Consider the following 21709-nt stretch of genomic DNA (forward strand, 5'->3'; position numbering starts at 1 on the left):
TTCCTAGAGAAAACCAAACTGAAAGATGATGGAAGCAACTATGCGGACTTGGTCCGTGACTTATAGCTCATCCTCATTGCATCCAACAAGGCATGTGTCCTTGATGCGCTCTAGGTGATCCTCCCGTTCCCGCGGCAGCCCAGGATGTTCTGAATGCCTGGCAGTCGCGCAGTGATGATTACTCCCTGGTCCAGTGCGGCATGCTTTATAGTTTGGAACCGGGGCTCCAAAGGCGTTTTGAGCTGCACGGAGCATATGAGATGTTCCAGGAGCTGAAACTAATTTTTCAAACTCATGCCCGGGTCGAGAGATATGAAGTCTCCGACAAATTCTTTAGCTGTAAGATGGAGGAGACAAAGGAAATTGCATACGGGATTGATTGAATCCCCAACATCGTGGTTCATCCGATGAGATCATCGTGAAAAATATGCGAGCCAACAAGGGTATCCAGATCCCGCTGTTGGTTATTGACCGGAGAGGTGTCTCGGTCATGTCTGCATGGTTACCGAACCCGTAGGGTCTATACACTTAATGTTCGATGACGCTAGGGTTATTATGGAAATTGTATAACCATCAAAGGTTGTTCGGAGTCCCGGATGAGATCCCGGATGTCACGAGGAGTTCCGGAATCGTCCGAAGGTAAAGATTCATATATAGAAAGTGGAGTTTTGATCACCGGATGAGTTTCGGAGATAGTCAGTAATATACAGGGACCAAACAATTAAAAGTGTGTTCTTCCAGGAATTTTGGAGCTCATGCTCCCTATCAAACACACCCATAGGTTCGCGGAGACGAGCATGTCAGACGACCATTCAGAATCAGACACCAGGAATGTAAGTGAACCATGTCAGACGTCCATTCATGATCAGACACCAGGCATGTAAGTGAACCCCCGTTTAGGTTCAATTTTACTGTCCTGATATAGTTTTGTACAAACAAAAGCAATTTCATAGCTCACGGCGTTGCAAATTTTTGAACTAGAATCTGAACCAGCATACCCTTGCCTGGATAAACCAAATAGATTCTTAGTTTCTTGACACCAACAAACACCAACTTTTATTAGCTACACTAGTGGTGTATTGTTCGGTTTCTTGATTGAACCTTGTCGATCCGCTACAAGGATTTCGGACCCCTGTTTAACATTTTGTCACTAAAGATGCAGAGCTGACAAACATCCAACTTGACGACCATCTTCATCATCACGCCCAGCAGTCACAGTCAATTAAGTACATGACCAAATCATTTGAGAATGAAGGGCATCATCTCTGTTTCTCCAGGACTACAACAGACACATTCCATCCGGTTCAGTAAGTCACCACAACCCAACCCCAATAGGAAGAAGGGGCCAACACGGTATGCAGATGTTCACCGCCCCGCTACCGCCTCTGTACCGGCTTGTAGAGCACGACGGTCACATACTTGGCCTTAAACCTATGGGTGATCCCCAGGGCGACGACGGATCTCGAGTTCTCCTTCTCTATGTAGAGGTGGTTCAGCACCACGGGCTGGGGCAGAGGGAGGCTGCTCGCGTCGTCATGGCTCGGCGGGAAGCTCAGCAGTGTGTGCTGCAGGTGAGGAGGAGCCAGCGGGGGTTCCCGGTCTTCGTCTTCGCTTCCTGGAATAGGGTTGCTGTAGCTTGAATCTGGTGACGCTGGGACTTCGAATCCAACAACCTGCACCCCTTCCTGCACCCATGTATCATGTATGTTAACCAACCATCATAAATACAAACACGATAGAGACAGCAGTTTAGAAAAGAAAGCACCAAAACTACTTACATGGTCATCCCTGCCTTGTCGATGGTCCATATTGCAGCAAGACTCTGTTCTGTTGCCTATCCTAATAAACGAGTATATGGAAAATGTTGACGTGAGTAATGAATTTCAGTAACTTGTGTGCAGTGCAGACTGAAAATGAAAAATCAAGAGCTGACATAAATACAACAGATAATAACTCTAAATCAAATCTAGCAGTAACCTAATTACACACGGAACCAATGGAATTTTCACAGCAAGTAGATTTGTTTTCAAACTGCTCTGCTACAACAGAGTGAGAGAGCATGATGGTATGCTAAACGATTTCAGTATGACACATGATTATACTGGCAAAGTGGCAAAATTTCAACTACATAAACAAATTCTAAATGAGTAACCCCGGCCTGAGGTAAATAGTTGCAACTAGAACAGAATCAATGCAAGTCAACAGAAAAAGAACAAGGAAGAAGACAACTTGAATATTGCTGCAGCAAAAATTACAACAACAAGCTGTTAAAACTCACTCTTAACGATATTATTCATTCAGATATAAACTAAAGAAAACTTCTAAATTCCACAGTGGCATGCCGCCTTATCAAACTCTTTTCCTCCTACCCTTGACTGAATTATTTTGTTGGTAAGAAAGCCAAACTTGCTAATAATATTTCGCTCTGATCTGGTTCTGCAAACAACGAATGAATATCTTCCTTACATAGTACTACATCCAGCTGCGTTGAATGGTCCATTTCCTAGTAAAAAGGAGCACTGGTACTCCGCAGTATCCTGAATGTAAAGTGTTGTGTAAATAAAGGTACGTCCGCTTCTCCACACAGACTGAACAGCCGTGCTGATTTGGCTTCCCAATTTCCCCACGTCGTATCATAGCAGGTAGTTAGGCCTGTTGGATCAGAACAGACGACCAGATTGGTAGCTCAGCAGGTGGGTTCACTGCTACTTCATGTCAAAGCAGCAAGGGCAAGTATTGTGGGGGCTCAACACAGAGTTTTGGCTACAGTCTGAAACTATTACAGGGGCTCAGGATTTTAATGCCAAATAGTTCCAAACAAATTAGGAAATTCAAAATCTGAAGTTAAGCAAGAACTTGAGGGCTTACCAGAAGAACAGAGCAACACTCTCACTGTAGTTGTTAGAGTCCTGTTCCTTGGGTTGACCGTTGAGGATTTAAGCAGTTGATGTTACATTTATCAGTTTCGTATTATTGTCCATATTACTACCTGTGTATGGGACCTAATATGCCAGCTTCGGAAATTGTGTTGCATACACACTCGTAGAGAAAAAACGATGCTCAACGGGGATTCGAATAGCCTGTGACCAATTGTGCGTTAAACAGGGGAGGGGCTAGGGGCATGAGTATACATATGTACACCCATTATTTTTTGTAAAAAGAGCTTAGAGCTCTGTGTTAACCTAATAATTAGTTAGTAAAAAATTTAAGCTTTGAGCTATCTGCACACACAATCTACAAATCCTGCCTCCGCCAATCGCGTTAAAACTAGCAACTTACCACCAGGTAACACATGAGGTGTTTCATCATGTGGTCTTTGATTCGCATATTTATGAGTTACACTCGAGTATCCCGAAGATTTTCATGTTCGGTCCCATCAGGGCGGCAGGATTTTCCAGAATTTTAGCTGGTTACATGAATCCTGGCTGAAATGGGGCAGTAACGAATCGACCAAAGATTCAGGCCAAGTGTATCAATATTATCTCTTAGTTTTGTTTGATTTTAATTCAAAATAATCCCTTGAATCTGGAGTCAAGCAGAAGTTTGAAGGTTATACAAGAACATCTTTTTGTGAGTCAAGGGTTAAGTCACAAGTATGGGAAGAAAGCCCAAATATGGGCAAATGTTGCGGCGTTTGGGGACTACAGCAAGGATTTTACCATAGTTACTGCATGGAATCGTTTATTTTCTGCTAAGCTGGACCTTTCACTTGATTTGTGGCACATGAGCATAAAGGCAAATAAAAGGAAAATGCCCAGATTTAGTAAGCTGTGGAAGCTAGTTATCACAATCAATGTTTGTAATTAGGAAAACACATCATAATCAATGTTTCTAATTAGGAAAACGCAGGAACCTGGACCTAAGATGTACCATTTCCTTTCATTTGCATCTATGCGCACGCAACACAAATCCAGTATCAGATCAAATTAACACATCGGAAAAACAGAAACTACCTTATATACTAAAACAAACTAATAACAGACATAATAAAAGCAAAAACTACCTTATACACCAAAAACAACCTTTCATGAACAAATTTTAAAAGCAACTTGCAAACAACTTAAACAACATGTTAAAGACAGCAAAGCACCGATACTCCAGAGTCTGCTGTATCCCCTACCCCTGTTTTTCGAAATTAGAAAAGGAAAGAAATAGGTACATCCCACCAGTACGCCAGGGCTACGTTCAGGATACGGGAGAGAGCGCACCGAGTAAAGCCCACCCAACCCCGACACGCTAACCGCAACAGCCCAGAAAGCTATATCTTTGATCACTCAGTAGATAACAAACGGGCACTACTTTGATCTCACACCTCAAAGTTATAATTATGTCATCATTACATTACATGCTATATCTTTTGGATTATCTATGTATAGTCCCCTTGTCGCCACATGGCCGTTTCCGCGAAACGCCTTATCCCGTGCCCCCCGTGTCCGGCGTCCGTTGTATCGGCGCTTCAAAGGCCAACACAGTTACGTCTATGAACAAGCGACGTACACCTTTTGAGTCGTATATCATTAAAAGATGCATCCGCTCTACATAGACTACCCTTGTCCCTGCTGCAACTTTCAAAAATCCTAATGGCTTCAATCACGACGGAGATTCAATGGATCCATGCAAAAGAAGAAGAACAACGCATAACACAGAGAACTGGAAGTGCTTGGGTACGGGGATTTGCTGTTACTCCCTCCGTTCCTAAATATAAGACCTTTTAGAGATTGTACTATGAACTACATACGGATGTACATAGACATATTTTAAAGTATATATTCATTCATTTTGATTCGTATGTAGTCTCCTAGTGAAATCTCTAAAAGGTCTTATATTTTGGAACGGAGGGAGTATATGATAATAACCCAGTCTTACGCTAATGCAGTCTAGCTCAGCAGACAAACGCACGCAGTCTTCCCACTGGACTCCGCAAGTAGAATATTTTTTTTCTCAGCCCCAGATACGGCGCCGCTTTGCGAAATCCTACGGGCGTAATTCATGACGGAGGCGCGCATGGATCAAAATGATGGGAACTGGATCCATGGAGGGAATAAACGCGCCGCAAGTCCTCACCTTTGCTTCCCTCCTGCCGTCGGGGGGCGGCTGGCGGTGCCGTCGGGGGGAGGTGGTCGTCGGCTCGGGAGCGGAGGGCTTCTGCCGGCTCCGGGGAGGCGCTTATCTCAGCCGACAGCGAGGTGGACGGACGAGGTGGAGGATCTGGCGGGGTGGCGGCCGAGAGCGGCGGGGAGGTGTCCGGCCGTCGGCGGGGGGAAACCCTAGCCGGCCGGTCGGGGGGGAATGAGATGCGGGTGTGTGTGGGGAAGACGGATTCTCTGAGGGTGGCGGGGGTATTATCACTCGGTGGCACTTTTCGTGTAATTACCGCGCCACCAAGGGGCATGTTACTAGCAGGGCATAGGTTTTAAACCCTGGCCATGATATTAACAAGTTCACCGCAAACTAACAAGTTCAAGCTAAGTTCGTACCATCTACCGCGCGAGCGAAACGTTTTGGTTGTGGCTGCTGCGGCGCACCGGATGGAGCTATCGTGGTTGTAGATGCGGATGATAGTTTTTTTGGTTGTTTGGTTGCGGACCTCCTACTTAATGTGCGCTGCGTGTACCAGGCAGGCGCCGCGCAAGGGTCGGCCCAGCTTTATTTTGTCTCAACAAAAATATATGACGATTTCCTTCTTTTTCTTTTCTTTTCATTTTACTTTCTATTTCTCAATTTATTTAAAAACGTTTGCATTCTGACAAGTTTGTTCATTTCTAAAAAAAATGCTACCGCTTTAAAAAACAATTCGTAAATTCCACAAAAAGTGAAATTTTAAAATTTCTTCACTTTATTTACAAAAATGTTCGGTAATTAAAGAAACAAAATTCACAAATTTTCTTTAGCAAACTGTTCGAATTTTTAAAAAATGAATTTCTAAAGAACATTTGTTCACAAATACTTTAAATATTTGTGCTTTTATAATTTTTCAGAAGTTCCAAAATATGTCCGTGCTTCCAACTTTTATTCTGAAATTTCAAATAATGTTCCCATTTCAAAAAATTGGCAATTATTTGCAAAAAATGCTTTTTTTACAAAAATATATCTGCTTTTTTAATGTTTGTTCACAAATTGACAACTTGTCCATAAATTCCAAAACTTGTTCTAATTCCGTTCACCGATTCTAAAAAAATTTGAACGGAACCATTTTGAGGTTTTTTTTAAATTTGCGAACAATGTTTTATACTAGAACATTTTTTGAAACTCCTGAAGAAAACATAATATTTTTTAAAAAAATTAAACAATTTTGGAAACGGGAACATGTTTTTGATACTCCGAATATCCAAACAGTTGTGAAATTTAGAACCAATACCTTTCGAACAAATTTGAAAAACACGAACAAATTTTTAATATAACAAACCATTTTTATATTTATTAACAACATTTCAAAATACGACCATTTTTTCAATTATCGAATATTTAAATAAAAAGTAAATATTTTTAATACATATAAACTTTTCCAAAATTGCAAATATTTTTTAGCAATTGCGAAAAATTTCTGAAAACATACACATTTTTTGAAACTGCCGAACAAATTTGAAAACATGAATGATTTTTTTAACATTTGCGAATAATTTTCATAACAAATGAACATATAAAAGAACAATAGTAAAAGGAAAAAATGAAAATGAAAATGAAAAAAAAACAAAAACAGGAAAAAGGTGAAAAAAGAAAAAAAGAAAATTGAAAGTTTAAAGTAAAAAAGAAACGGAAACAGAAAAAAAAGAATGGGAAAAACTCTCGGAAACGTGAACATTTTTTGAAAATGTGAACAATTTTTTAAACTCCCGAACAAATTTGAATAGCTAAAAAGTTTTTGGAAATATGAACATTTTCTAAACTCATGAATAAAATTAAAGCACGAACATTTGTCAAAAATTGTGAGCATTTTTTATAACACACGAACATTCTTTCCAAAACAAAGGGAAATTAAAAAATGAAATATGGAAACTAAAAGGAAGAAAAAAGATACAGAAAAAAGGAAAAAAGTCATAAACATTATTTGAAATTTTTGAATAAGCTTGAAAAGTAAAGGAATAAAAAGGAACAGAGAAAACAAAAAAAGAGGAAAGAACAGAAAAAAGACATAGAAGAAAACCGAGTTGGTCATGTTTAATTTTTGAATAAGGTTGCAGAGGGAGATGGGCCGGCCTAGTTGATCGCCCCCTGTGTTATCGTCCGACTATTTGACGCAAAGCGCGGTTTTCCGTTTGGTTGTTGTTTAGTTGTTTGGTTGTCTTTTATTTGAGAAAACTATCATCTCCATGTTGTTTGGTTGCCTTCTCCAACATGTATGTCCTGCATTTCATATACATCTCCATCATCTTGGTTGGAAAAAACTAGGCAATTAATCATCATTTACATGTTCTTTGGTTGTCAGCATTGATCAATGACCACTTTAGGGCGAGCTATTTGGTTGCTCACATATGTATTTTACGGGTGAGAAGATGCAAACAACAGTTGTTTGCGTGTATACACGTTTGTTTTCTGCTCACCTCATTCAAATATGATGGCCTTGCCACCACATTAACAACACAACAGCAGTCAGTAGCACTAAATAAGAGCACAACAGATAAACAACAATAAACAAGCAGCTAACAGCGGGTAAACATGCATATTACTAGTAGGGCATAGGTTTCAAAACAACAGAGGCATCTCATGCCCCAGCTTCACCCCAAGGTGTTGATCCCTGGCCATAATATTAACAGTTCACGGCATAAGTTGTCCCCATCACCGCAAATTAACGAACAAGTTCATACTAAGTTCACACCATCTACAGAGTGAGCGAAATGTCCCAGATGCAGTTGTGCCTGCTGCAGCGCATGCTGCACCAGATGGAGCTATCGTGGTTGTAGATATGCACCTTCAGGGCAAGGCCAGAGATCCGCAGGACAACAAAGTCGCTGGGGACGACCCTATGGAGGCGGTAGAAGTACCGTCAACCTCGACCAAGCACCATCTACCCATGAAAGTTCTGGACGTGAACCCAAAATTCACACCACTTATTCATCGAGAGACTGACGACGCACGGGATCTTGACCACCAGCCACTGCTACATCAAAATTTTCTCCTGCGAACCAATTCTCTTTTTTCAGGTCTGTGCAAAAATTGCGTGCAAACCTGTATATGTAGGGTACGAGGGTCATTTTTTAGGGGGGAGATGTACAATTTTTTACAGGATAATGCATTTTGTGGTATCTACGATGGATTTTTTTTGCCTCATAATGTAAAACGATAGTTATTTTATACTGGTATTTCACGGGATCTACGGGAGTTTCTCTAAGGACATGTTTGGTAGCCTGCACTCCGATGTTTTTTTACCCTTGCATACGTGACTCAACAGGGACAAGCTAAATTAATGCAGGCTTAAAAGCATATTGTGCGCATAGTTTGGTAACATACATTGCATTTGTGACCAGATTATATTTGTTGTTTGCTGGTCTGTATTTGTTTTTCAGGAGGCAATGGCGCCAGAAAAAGTCTCTCATCCTCTCAATTATGAAGGTGTTGGGGCCCAAGTGCAAGGGTTTGCAACAAGCAACATCTCCTCTCAAGTCATCTCAAGGCTTAACAAATCCACAAGACCTACGAAATTGTAACTAGTGATTGGTACATACACATACAAACAAAACAAAATAAAACGTCTCTGTGTCGCCAACTAAGAGCTAGTGAGGTTGTCAACCTGAGTAGCTTCACTAGTTTGGAGGAATTAAAAGCACAAGTGTATGGAAGATTTGATTGCAACAAGAAAGTAAAAGAAAGTTTGTCTTGTGATTGAAAGATTATAGGAAGAAGGTAGTCCGGGATTAGTAGGTTCACTAGTTGTTTCTCTCCAAAAAGGTAACACTATGTGATAAACGAATTACAATTGAGCATGGATTAAACTGCAATATTTATGATTGTGATTATCCATGACATAATTAGCATATGAGAATCACATACCAAAATCTATAGAGTGCCATTCAACTACATCTATATCTAATATTCTACCCCAAGACCACCATCTAGCATACATCTCATAGTATTAACTATTTTAACTATTAAGTAAAAAGATTATGACTTAAACTTCTCAATAGGCATTCACTCAATGGATAACTTAATGAGTTTAGTTTTCTAATGGCTTGAAATAGTGACATCAACTCATGATATATCGTCTTCACCCTGCATTCAAAGGACAAATATGCAATCATCTTTTTGACCCTAGCGGCAATAACATAATGCAATTCTTTTCTATTTTTTGTCACTGCGGTATATTACTTGCAGGATTGAACCCAACTATCATACAAAACTCCCCCTAGTATACCAAACCCCCAACTTTGCCAGTGAAAGAAGAATAGACTAGAGAGCATTTATGAATAAGGGTTATGCAAAGAAGAAACAAAATATATCTCAAAAGAATTCATGGATAAATACGATCATAAAGTAACAATTCATCATATCCTGACAACCACACCGTAAGAATTAAATCAAATGAATCACGGACATGTAGGGCAGCTCACGTGATCTTTTTATTGACAAACATGGAAGAGAAAAAACCAACTAGCTGCTGCAAGATATCCATAGTCCAAAGAAAATTACTAACGGGTGATCATCGTGGCCATCAAGTTGATGGAGATGGCCCCCTTGAAAGATTTCCCCCTCGGTCGGAGTACCCAAAAGGCCTCTTGATTGGATCGTGAATAAACGACGACATGTTGTGGCGAAAAAATGTCACAAATTCCTGATTGGTTTAAAAGGCACTCCCTCCGTTCTTAAATGTAAGGTGTATTAGGTTTTCAAAAAGTCAAACCTTGTCTATGTTCGACAAAATTTATAGCAAAATTTATAAATATTTACAATATAAAATATGTCAAATATAAAAATATATTGTTTGGTGAATCTAGTGACAATGTTTTAGTATTCTAGACATTGATATATTTTTCTATAAACTTGGTCAAAGTTAGAGAAGTTGGACTTAAAAAAAATAATACACCTTATATTTAGGAACGTAGGAAGTATGTACATGCACGGTGACTGAGAAGCGGTAAATTTAGTAGAGGCTTAGGTGGGGGCACACGACAAGGGAACAGACCCCATAAGGCCCGAGGGCCGTTGTGTGGCCCCTTGCCTATGTCAATCCCCCCGGAAGCTTATGGATCCCACACATTCATTGCATGTTTCTAGGATTTTCTAAACCTGATAAAATTATCTTTTCCTAGGAAATCCAAAAATCACAAGAAAACACATGGCGTTAGGCACTATATTAATAGATTAGTCAAGAAACAATAATATAAAATGATTAAAATAAGTGCTAAACGATGATAATTTAATATAAATATGACATGAAACAAGCAAAAAATATAATATACATTTGAAACATATCATGGTCGTAGATTGTAGGCAATGAATTGTGATTAATGAGATTTGTGGGTCATTTAAAATATGGGTATTGTCAATGTGGTATATATAGTATATGTTTGTATCCAGGTTATTTAAAGGTCCCATGTGTTGTAGGTGTTTTAATATTAGCATTAGCCCAATTTCCCTACAATTAATATGGAAACTCCCTTTAAGTTAACCGATATATGGATTAAACCGAGAAAGTGTTAATAAAGTCTATTATGAAATTAAATGTGATGAAAAGTCTATCTATATTCGTATCCAGACAAAGATATGCCATAAATCGAACATTCATTAGATGTAAAGAAGGTCCACATTTAGAGGAACATTGACACAACACAAATTGTTTTGCATATTAGAAAATATAGATCATCATACTTCCTTTCCTAGGATGTACATAAAGTCCATTATTAATGATTATTTATGCATAAATTGATCTATATCCTTATAAAAACATAATCCACTAAGCAATCATTAATTGGATGTAAACCAAATCCGTATTTAATGAAAATTGATTGAATAATTAATTTATACCCAACTCTTAGAAAGATTTGTGAACCGGATGAGTACTCATTAATTGTTGAGTACATCAGCAATATGATGCCATATAAAGCTTTCCAAAAATATAATGTGGCTTGGTTCTATATAAGTTGTGTTCTCTAAAGAGCATACATGTATGTAAGGAATCATCCATACAAATCATACATATAAGTTACTAATTTGTTCATAGGAGCACAATTACCCATACAAATGGGAGGCGATTATGTTGTCATACTAGTCTTAGTGTGCTTTTTATGTAGAACTTGGGAACTCACCTTGGTTGATTCGATAGACATAGATGGCAATCTTGTGACAGATGAGAAGGTAACCAACATTTTACTTTTAGCTTTTGACATGTAGAACTCTTTATCAATTGGTTTATGTATTCATCCCGTCCTTCTATCAATTTGACCTCTTAATATTGATAATTTCTATTGGTTGTAATCATTCATAACTACTCTATGTTACTTATATTCCCAACTAAAATGTAGGATAAATATATGGAAACAAATACTTATATCCTTCAAGGAATTTGTGTATCAATTATACATGCTAACCAGTCACGGACTAACATTTCGCTCTGCAGAACACCACACTTTTAACACCTAAATCTTTACATTTTCCTTGGAGAGCTAATATCAAGGATGAAGGAAGCGGCATTATTTCTCATGTACACACACTTGCTCCAACTCTCTTTCTATATATCTCTTTACTTTTTCATGTATTAGATTTGGGATGCTTTGTTGATTTTTTGGTGAATATTGACCACAAAAAACATCACAATGTATACCATAGTGACACGTGATAAATATAAAAGGAAAATTCAAGGTATTTTTAATATAAGAATCACATAGTTAAACCACAAAGAGAAAACAATATAAATCTACATTCATTAGTTATGCGACTAAATCATAGTTCGTCAAGCTAATTTATGGTCAATGGCTAGAGAGACAACGTGGTACATAAACACCAGATAAAAAGGCATACACCTAAATAAACTAAGTTTGATGCCCTATATACCGCGAAAGCAATGATCATTACATACAAAACATGCTACCAAAATACCAATAATTATAGATTTAGAAAGGCATATAAGACACACTCTATTGGAAATACGCTTCACATGTATCAAAGAGAGAACCAAATATTGTTTTCCGCCTGTCATGAGATGAGAGAAGATGTTCTCAGCCTAAGAACTCGAGTAACACCATCGACAATGCACATGAACTAAATCATTCCATGCATCACCACAAATGGTACACTTCGTTGCAATGACACGTCATCCTATGGAGGAAGCTAAATTCCATGATATACTCAACAAATGCCGATGGAAAAAATCTAGACTAAATACAAAAGAGGATGAAAAATTACGCATTGTAGATGTATGGTAGGTGAACCTCATATAAGGCCAAGAATACACAACCTCACTTGTTTATTATGTCGTTCTCTATACATTTTTCTAGTTATCTACTAATTTGAGCTATACTTTTCTCTCATTAGTATGCAATGTGGCACACAAAGCCAGGACAATTCTATGGCCTTCGAGCTGAGATGAGTATATGGGCTTCACCAAATCAAGAAAACTCCCAAGAATCTGGAACATCCTTACAGATGTACTGTCAAGATGGAGGAAACTACAACTTAATTCAAGTTGGATTTCACGTATAAACATATCACCCATTCTTGTAAATTCAACTACTTTTGAATAAACTACTATTTCATAATCATGTTTTTATTACAGATTTCCCCCTCCTTATACCACAACAAAGATATTCGCTTCTTTACATATTGGACTGTAAGTATAATCAATGTCATTTTAACAAATTATATATTATTTTGGTGCACATATAGTTTTTGGTATTTTGTAGGAGTTAGAGGCATTATTGGACTAACTACAAGTCTCTTTACATCCATAATAATACATGTTTCCTTTTTTTTATTCCTCAGAAGGACTTGAAATCAAGGGGGTGCTACAACTTGAAGTGCCCAGGCTTTGTTTCTGCAAGTGGAGCTAATCTGGTACCTGGACAAGCCATTGCTCCTCCATCAATTTATGGGGAACAAGACTACTCGGTTAGGCTTAGCCTCAACCAGGTGCACCATTTGTCCCATAATCTCACAGTGTTGCAGAAACCTCATGAAATTAAACACGTACACGCATGCTATAACGGAAAACCCTATTCGCAGCATATTGCGACGAATTGTCGAGGCTCCAGGAGGTTCCTGAACCTTTTTTTACCTTTTTTTTTAATCTTTTTTCGTTTTCCAGTTTCTCTTTCTGTTTCTTTTTTCCTTTCCTTTTTTTTTGCTTTCTATTTCCTCTTTTTTCTTTTTTTCCAAGGTTATTTTATATGTTTTAAACTAAGTTCACGTTCAAAAATTCTTCATAAAATTCGAAAAATGTTTTTGCTTATATAAAAACGTTCTAAATTTCAAATAGTTTCTGTTTTTAAGAAAAAAAAAATCATAAGTTAAAAAAATGTACCAGATTTTCAAAAAATGTTATTATTTCGTTTTGACCTATTTTATTTCTTATTTTCACTTTTCCTTTCCTAATCCTTTTGTTTGACATTTTATAATTTTAGTTTTGAATTTCAAAAAATATTATCGTGCTCAAAACTTTGTTCACAATTTATATTTAAATGTTCTTGCTTAAAAAGTAATCAGGAATTGCAAAAAATGTTCTTGCTTTCAAAATGTATTCATATTTTAAAAAATGTTTCTGGTTCAAAAATTGTTCTCGTATTCCAAAAACTGCACATTTTTAAAGAAAAATCGTATTTTGTAAAAACATCAAGGATTTAGGAATATGTTTTGCTTTTTCAACAAAACAAATCATGATTTAATAAAAATATTTCGTGTTTAAAAATTGTTCTCCTTTTCAAAATTTGTTCATCATTTTCATAGAATGTTCCTGTGTACAAAATTAGTTTCAATCTCAAAATTTGTTCACGATTTTCATAAAAACATTTATGTTTCAAAATTGTCAAGGAATTTAAAAATATCTTTTTTCTAAATTCATTCAAAATTTAAAATCAAGAATATATTTTGGGAAAATCCCAAATAAATTTGGCAAAATGAACATTATTTGAGTATCCCAAACATTTTTTGAAATTCCAAACGTTTTTTGAAGTTATGAATACTTTCTGAAAGGTGAACATGTTAATAAAATATGGAAACATTTCTTGAATTTTGAATAAAAATAATAATAGGAACATTTTTTGAGCTTCTGAACATTGTTTTGAAATTTTGAAAAAAATTGAAATTTTGAAGAACAAGAAAGAGAAGGAAAAGGAAATAAAATAAATAGAACATGAAACAAATAACAGAAAAAGGAAAAAAGAAAGAAAGAATAAGAGGAAACGCTATAGTACTCGCGTGCCTACTGGGCTGGCCCAGGTTGCTGCCTCTGTGTTCGTCGTTTGGCTACTCGCCGAAAATGCGGCGCATAGGAGCTCCCTGCTATAACAACAACTACAAAAGAGAAAAAAAGTAGGATTGCGATTAATGTAATGTCATTTTTCAAAAAAAGTGAAACATGAACTACATAGGTATCCTCATGGTGTCCAACACACAATCCCTTCATGACAACAAAAAATTAATACAAAGTAATAATTTATGAGGAGCATGCATGACTTGATGGTGTGGTAGGACTGCATGGATAGAAAAAAAATAAGCACATGTAAAAAATATAACTTAAGACGAACATGCATAACTTGTTGATGTTGTATGGCTGCATGTAGAGAAAGAAAAGTTAACTTATAACTTGTTGATGTGGTATGACTTGTTCATGTATCATGGCTGCATGAACAAAAGAATAATTAGTGGATTAGTACTATTTAAGAATGGAGGATCAAAATTAACAAATATAGATTTTGTTAGAGTGAAAATTAGTCAGCCATAAATTCACATGGTTAATAAGTAATATCCATTGTTATCTTATTAAGAAAATATGTAACATTAATTAGAATATAGGAAATTGTATTGTCACCGAAAGTTTTTTGCTAATAACAACTTATTCTCTACTCTTATTGTGTATGAAATTTATTGACCATCAATCTTTCGTTGACTACAGGATCCAAATTCCGAAGATTGGGTGGTGTACCGTCATGATTTAGAAAAACTATCATTGTTGGGACATTTTCCAAAGAAGCTTTGCCGTGGAACACCACGTATACAAGCCTTGACTGGATTCGTGAATTACTTGAAGAATGCACATGGTCCTCCAATGGGTAGCGGCCACTTCCCCGATCATGATGATAAGAAATCTGGGTATTTCAAGCACATTCGGTATATCAACCCAAATGGTCATTCTTATACCCTCTTTGACGTTCCCATGGTCAAGTTAGTTGATAGGCTAGATTGTTATAGAGCAAATGATTTATTTCTCGATTATAAGAAGGGTTATATGTTCCACTATGGTGGACCAAGTGGTTGTGTTGGTTGACACAAAAGTTGTATTCCCATTTGGATTCAATAATAAAACATAGTATGATACTTAATGGCGAAAGATTGTCCCTTATTTCATTTATTTTGTCAAACTCCAAATTGGTCTTGATGTTGATTATCACCATGGTCCCTAGTTTATCAACCTATTGGTTTTCATCATGCACTTAAGCCATTCCTAATACGTGCACTTGTGACACGAGCTAGGTGGCGATAGTAAGTCAAACTAATGAAGGCTCACGGCAGCAGATACCATATCATTGGACCTCGCACTAATATTGGAAGGACCTAAGACGACACATATATCGCACACCAATCAATTAAATTGTCTGCGATGCAGAAATCTCAAACGATAACAAAATATACTCTCGTGTTAGAAAACGAAATGTGTGCATTGGTCCATTCATCGGGCACGATTAGGTGATGAAGACCACATGTAATAGTTAACACACTGCTAAGTGCTAATTATAAATTTGCACTAGTGGTTGGGGTCCGACGTAGCGGGCGCTTAAGAGGAAGCTGTGCACATCATACCTATACCTTGAAATAAAAAAATGATATAATATGTGAACATCACAACCATCTTAAAAAGGAAAAAAACTAAAAAAAAATTCTTGAAAGGAAAAAGTCTCAATTTTATTTTAAAAAAATTCTAAGAAAATCAAAAACTTTCTCATTGCGACCAACCAGCATGTGCCACATGGCATAACTGGTTGACATTTGAAAAAGACTAAAAAAATCAAAGACTTTCTCACTGTGATTAACCAACATGCGCAAAGTGGCGTAGCTGGTTGGCCACCATTCTAACGATCCTTAATGTGTTCATGTGCGAACGTGTTCATAATGCATACATTTCTGTGTGTGTCACCACGTGCATTCTTGGCAAATGATTTACAAGCACAAAATGTTTGCGATGGCTTGAAGCATTGCACACGAAGCGTGACATAAATACTTGTGTGAGATGATTTGAAAGTTATACACACAGTTCATAAAGTCAACTCTTCTGTGCCAACATGTGTCAGCCATATGTGGCCATGGAAAACCTGTCACGAAATAGCTCGATCCGGTCTGTCTCGGTCTTGCCCATGGGTCGGGTCTGGGCCTAGATTTTGAGCCCGGATGCCAGGGCAGGTCCGGCTTAGGCTTGACATAAATGCGTTTTAGGGAGGAGGCCTGTCCCGAGGCCCGTCCGGCTTTTGCATTGATGAGCCGAGCTTGGGCCTGAAAAGTAAGCCGAAAGGTCGGGCCGGGCTTGACCTGTGCATGGGTGTCCTGCTATGGGCTTTTTAGGCCTGGCCCGAGTTATGGTAAGGTATAGTGATAGGACATACAATTCTTTGGTGTGAATTGTCTGTTCTATAACCTCTATTGCGCACACGAGTATATCGAGCACACCTGTGGGTAAGTAATATACGTGCACGCATCGTGCTTCCTTCGTTCATGGCTTGGAGCATCGCTAAGATATTCATGACGTTATCCGAACACGCCACCATTTCCCGCCACTTCTCATCGGTTTCCCATCACCAACGTTGGGCATAAGCCTAGGCAGCACGCGACACACTGAGGCACAACAAGCGCAACCTATAGCCGCTCTACCATTTCCAAGCATGCCAACCCGCCGAAGCGCCGCCTCGGTCATCAACCTCCTCGACGAAGAAAATGAGTCGTTGCAGACGCCATTGCCAGGCCGACGGCGTCCCCGGCATAGCGTCGGACAACGCCGTGCTGCACGTCATCTCCAGGGTTGAGAAGACCCTTGGCGTAGGTGGCAACACCACAGATCAAAATAGACGTATCCACGCGAGAGATGCCGCACAGCAAGACCGATGGAGCAAAAGGTGCCGTGTGCTGCAGAGCAAGAGCGGATTCATGACCACTTGCCTGTTGTCCAATTTGACATGCCTGATTCCTCGTCATCGCCACGCCATACTTGCACCAGACGCCGGCCATTTTTGGTGAAACCGCGAAATCATTTTGCTCCAACCAAGTGCTGGCAGTTTTCTTGCTTTAGATTTTTTTTTTTTTTTTTTTTGCTTCAATCAAGTATCGGCGGATTTTTTTGCTTCGATGGCGGCCATGGTGACCTGCCTGCAACAAGAGACGGAGACGTTGCAACCATGGTGACCTGCCTGGAACCAGCAAACCTTTTTTTGCTTCAATCAAGTATTGGAGCTGCAGCCAAAGTGACGAGTGGAGACAATCAAGTTTTCGTTGGTTGGCTTACGGCAACGTCTATCCAGAGGAGCAGTTTTAATTATACTATTGTTTAATATTATCGATTAACTTAAATATCTCTCTCTGATGCATCTTTTTACCAGTCAGTATACCTTGTTTATTGGCGTCTTGATCTAGTCGTGATATGTTTGCTTGTGCGTATTTTACAAAATTTTCACTTAATTTAGATCTTGATCTTAATTTCAATGTATCTACTTTTTCAAACACTTTTTCTCTTGTTTTAAACTCTAATTTGCATGATATGGATGAAATTAAGTTAGACTGACGTTGTTTTCAGCAGAACATTTTGGTGTTATTTTTGTACAGAAATAGAAGTTCTCGAAATTTGACGAAACTTTTTGTGAATTTTTCTGGGAATTATAATGAATTATGGAGCCAAGACCTGTTGAAGGAGGTGTGCCAGGGGCACAAGCCAACAGGGCGCGACCCAGGCCCTGGCCGCGCCCTGATGGCTTGTGGGCCCCTGTGGCTCCTCCGACCCTATTTGTTGTCCTATAAATTCCTATTCGCGGAGGAAAAGGGGGAGAGAAGATTTCATCGCGTTTCACAAGACGGACCACCGCCACTTCTTGTTCTTCCTCCGGAGGGCTGATCTGGAGTTCGCTTTGGGCTCCGGAGAGGGGGATTCGTCGCTGTCGTCATCACCAACCCTTCTTGATCAACACCACCATGATGCTCACCACCGGGAGTGAGTAATTCGTCTGTAGGCTTGTTGTACGGTGGTGAGATTAGATGAGATTGATCATGTAATCGAGTGAAGTTTGATAGGGCTTGATCCCTAGTGTCCACTATGTTCGGAGATTGATGTTGCTATGACTTTGCTATGCTTAATGCTTGTCACTAGGGCCCGAGTGCCATGATTTCAGATCTAAACCTATTATGTTTTCATGAATATAAGAGTGTTTTGGATCCTATCTTGCAAGTCATAGTCACCTATTACGTGTCATGATCCGCATCCCCCAAGGTGACATAAATTGGGATTCTTCCCGGTGATTGCCGTAGTTTGAGGAGTTCATGTATTCACCATATGTTAATGCTTTGTTACGGTTCTCTATTAAAAGGAGGCATTAATGTCCCTTAGTTTCCAATAGGACCCCGCTATCACGGGAGGGTAGGACAAAAGATGTCATGCAAGTTCTTATCGCAAGCACGTATGACTATATATGGAATACATGCCTACATTATATTGATGAACTGGAGCTAGATCTGTGTCGCCCACACTTGTGGGTTATCAACCTTTTGGTAGAAAAAATGTGGAACTGAAAAGCCAGTAGTAAACAAGAGTTGCATAGAGCGTGTGGGGAATTTATCGGGTGTGACATTCACAAAGGTAGACCAATAGATTAGCCCAACATGATCCACAATCTCAAGGGAAAAGAGAAGGGCACATCTATAGAGACAAATAACCCTCTCTCCTAGCTAAGACATTTGCAGCTCCCTTGGTTCTCCTACTAATTTTTTCACTTGGGAACAACTCAAGTGGTTGAACTATCCTTGCAATACCTACAAGCATCGATCTCGAGTTTTAAACTGATCTACTTATCCCGTGCGGCGGCTTACAAAAGGTATACATGACACATGTGACCTAGGTCAATACCGATCCGCTTTGGCCCAAGCCTACCGGCAACGGGCCTCACTACGCTCGCTCGTCGGAAGTTAGCCTTCCTCTTTATACATGAATTTGGAGCATAACATAATACGCTCCACCTTGAGACAAATTCCATCTTGTAGCATGAACGAGAACCTTCTCCCTGAACAACAAAGAAAGCACTTCAGCGTCAAACAACCATTAGGACTAATGAGTTATACCGACTAAGTCTGAGCTTTAAAGCTCAAACTTAGCAACAGGAACTGGCTTTGTGAACATATCAGCATGATTATCATGAGTATTAATCTTGCATACCTTCAGGTCAACAATGTCTCGGACATAATGGTATTTGACATTAGTGTGCTTTGTTCTCTCATGGAACATCTGATACTTAGTGGGGTATATGGCACTTTGACTGTCACAAAACATATTAATGCAAGAATTATCTCCACAAAGCTCAGGATACAAACCTTACAACCAAATTGATTCTTTACATGCTTCTGCAATACCCATGTATTCTGTTTTAGTGGTAGATTGGGCAACTACTGGCTGTAGTGTTGCCCTCCAACTCACAACACAATCACCAACCATGAACACATAACATGTAAGGGGCCTCCTCTTGTCCAAACCGCTGGAAGCAAAATCTAGACCCACATAGCCACCTAGTCCCTCACAAGTCCCGTCGAATTTCAAACAAGCATTGGAAGTGTCACGAAGATACATGAAAATCCACTAAACCGCCTTCCAATATTCTTTACCATTATTAGCCATATACTCCCTTGGTTCCTAAATATAAGGTGTATTAGTTTTTCAAAAAGTCAAATGGTTTCTATGTTTGACCAAGTTTATAGCAAAATATATAAGGATGTACAATACTAAATAAGTAAAATTTAATATATTTCATGGTGAATATAGGGATAATGATTTGGTATTCTAGACATTGATATTTTTGTCTACAAACTTGGTCAAAGTTAGAGAAGTTGACTTTAAAAAAAATTATACACCTTATATTTAGGAACGGAGGGACTATCTACTCCCTCCGTTTCATAATATAAGTCTTTTTAGAGATTCCACTAGATGACTACATACGGATGTATATAGACATACTTTAGAGTGTAGATTCACTCATTTTGCTCCGTATGTAGTCCCTTAGTGAAATCGCTTAAAAGACTTATATTTAAGAACGGAGGGAGTATTAACCAAACTCATTGCAAATGATAAATCAGGCCTAGTACACACCATGGCATACATTAAAGAACTGACATCCCTAAAATATGGAACTCTTGACATATACTCAAAATCTTCATCTATACTAGGACATTGAGAAAATAAAAATCTCAAGTGAGGAGCAATGGGAATGCTTACTGACTTAGCATCATGCATGTTAAAACGATGAGGCACTTTTTGAATGTAACTTTGATGACTAAGAAAAAGCAAACCAGAATTTCTGTCCCATGTAATCTCCATATCCAAAATTTTCTTAGCAGCAACAAGATCCTTCATGTCAAACTTCCTACTTCACTATGACTTTAAAGCAGTGATCTATTTTCCATTTAATCAGGGGATTTGAAGGTATGAAGTTTCCGAATATTCTTGGAAACATGAAATACTTTTTAGAACCCTAACTGTTATTCGAAAACTATGTACACTTTTGAGAAAACGTGACAATGTTATATACAAACTTTTTTACAATTCACAAACAATTTTTTGAAAAGACCAAACTTTTATAAATACATGAACGTTATTTGAATTTGTGAACAATTTTTTAAAACGGAAACATGTGTTGAAAATTTGGAATAATTTTAGAAAATGTGTATCTTTTATACGCAAAAACTATTTTGAATTGCGAACATTTCAGTAAAGCATTTGTTTTTAATTTGGAGCATTTTCTAAAATCTCAAGCAATTTTTGAAAACTCAAACAGTTTTTGCAAAATTGGGAATCTTTTTTTGAAGTTCTGAATATTTTTCAAAATAGCAATAGAATTTTAGAATTCTGAACATTTTCCAATTGTTCTTTGGTTCTAACCGTTTTTAGAATATTTTGAATTTAGGAAATCATTTTAAAATTAAAATAAACTTGGAAGGGAGAAAACAAAACAGAAAGGAAAATTAAAATAAAAATAGAACACAAAAACAAAGGATAATGGGCCAGCCCATTCTTGGGGTCCAAGTGCGAAGCTCTAACCCCCCAAACCGCTTCGCTCTTCGCTCGTGGACGGTTGCACGTGATTTGTAGGCGACGTTTCTGCCCGTTTCTCCATTGCCGAGGCTGCGGGTCCTCGCCTCCTCCGTCTGCCTCTGTGGCGACGTATAGGGGTGGGGACCCAAGCGATTCTACTTCCGCTATTTGGAAGGGTTGGTCATGTTTGTTTGTGGGGAGTCGTTTCGGTGGTGAGGACGGTGCCGCGTCCTTGGAATAAAGTGCTTCTGTTCTTCTCCCACCTCGACGACGCATTCACTGGCGACGCCGAGG

At 38.5% G+C, this 21709-nt stretch overlaps 2 protein-coding genes across 3 annotated transcripts; one reads left to right on the top strand and one right to left on the bottom strand.

The window, feature by feature from the left end:
- Positions 1 to 1222: 1222 nt before the first annotated feature.
- Positions 1223 to 5309, bottom strand: LOC123432862 (SNF1-related protein kinase regulatory subunit beta-3). 2 transcript variants are annotated; one of them, XM_045115512.1, is made up of 3 exons: positions 5065 to 5309; positions 1779 to 1834; positions 1223 to 1685 (listed from the first exon to the last, which is right to left on the bottom strand). In XM_045115512.1, exons 2-3 carry the CDS (start codon positions 1806 to 1808, stop codon positions 1377 to 1379), a joined length of 339 nt encoding a protein of 112 aa, XP_044971447.1. In that variant the 5' UTR covers positions 1809 to 1834; positions 5065 to 5309; the 3' UTR covers positions 1223 to 1376. The 2 variants fall into 2 exon arrangements, with proteins under 2 accessions (XP_044971447.1, XP_044971386.1); XM_045115451.1 differs by having other exon boundaries at positions 1779 to 1839; positions 5065 to 5308.
- Positions 5310 to 11080: 5771 nt separating this feature from the next.
- Positions 11081 to 15468, top strand: LOC123403273. Its single transcript, XM_045097225.1, has 6 exons — positions 11081 to 11289; positions 11552 to 11635; positions 12466 to 12627; positions 12707 to 12760; positions 12913 to 13059; positions 15041 to 15468. Exons 1-6 carry the CDS (start codon positions 11176 to 11178, stop codon positions 15410 to 15412), a joined length of 933 nt encoding a protein of 310 aa, XP_044953160.1. The 5' UTR covers positions 11081 to 11175; the 3' UTR covers positions 15413 to 15468.
- Positions 15469 to 21709: the final 6241 nt, after the last annotated feature.

This window comes from Hordeum vulgare, chromosome 1H, assembly GCF_904849725.1.
Source record: "Hordeum vulgare subsp. vulgare chromosome 1H, MorexV3_pseudomolecules_assembly, whole genome shotgun sequence".
In the NCBI taxonomy this organism is placed as follows: Eukaryota; Viridiplantae; Streptophyta; class Magnoliopsida; order Poales; family Poaceae; genus Hordeum; species Hordeum vulgare.

Bases quoted from the DNA above. Each gene is read 5' to 3' on its own strand.
- LOC123432862 (XM_045115512.1), bottom strand. From the start codon at position 1,808: ATGGACCATCGACAAGGCAGGGATGACCAT. The intron at 1,686-1,778 runs GTAAGTAGTTTT...ACATGGGTGCAG, and splicing joins GACAAGGCAGGGATGACCAT to GAAGGGGTGCAGGTTGTTGG.
- LOC123403273 (XM_045097225.1), top strand. From the start codon at position 11,176: ATGGGAGGCGATTATGTTGTCATACTAGTCTTAGTGTGCTTTTTATGT. The intron at 11,636-12,465 runs GTACACACACTT...TTCTCTCATTAG, and splicing joins GAAGCGGCATTATTTCTCAT to TATGCAATGTGGCACACAAA. The intron at 12,628-12,706 runs GTATAAACATAT...TTTTTATTACAG, and splicing joins TAATTCAAGTTGGATTTCAC to ATTTCCCCCTCCTTATACCA.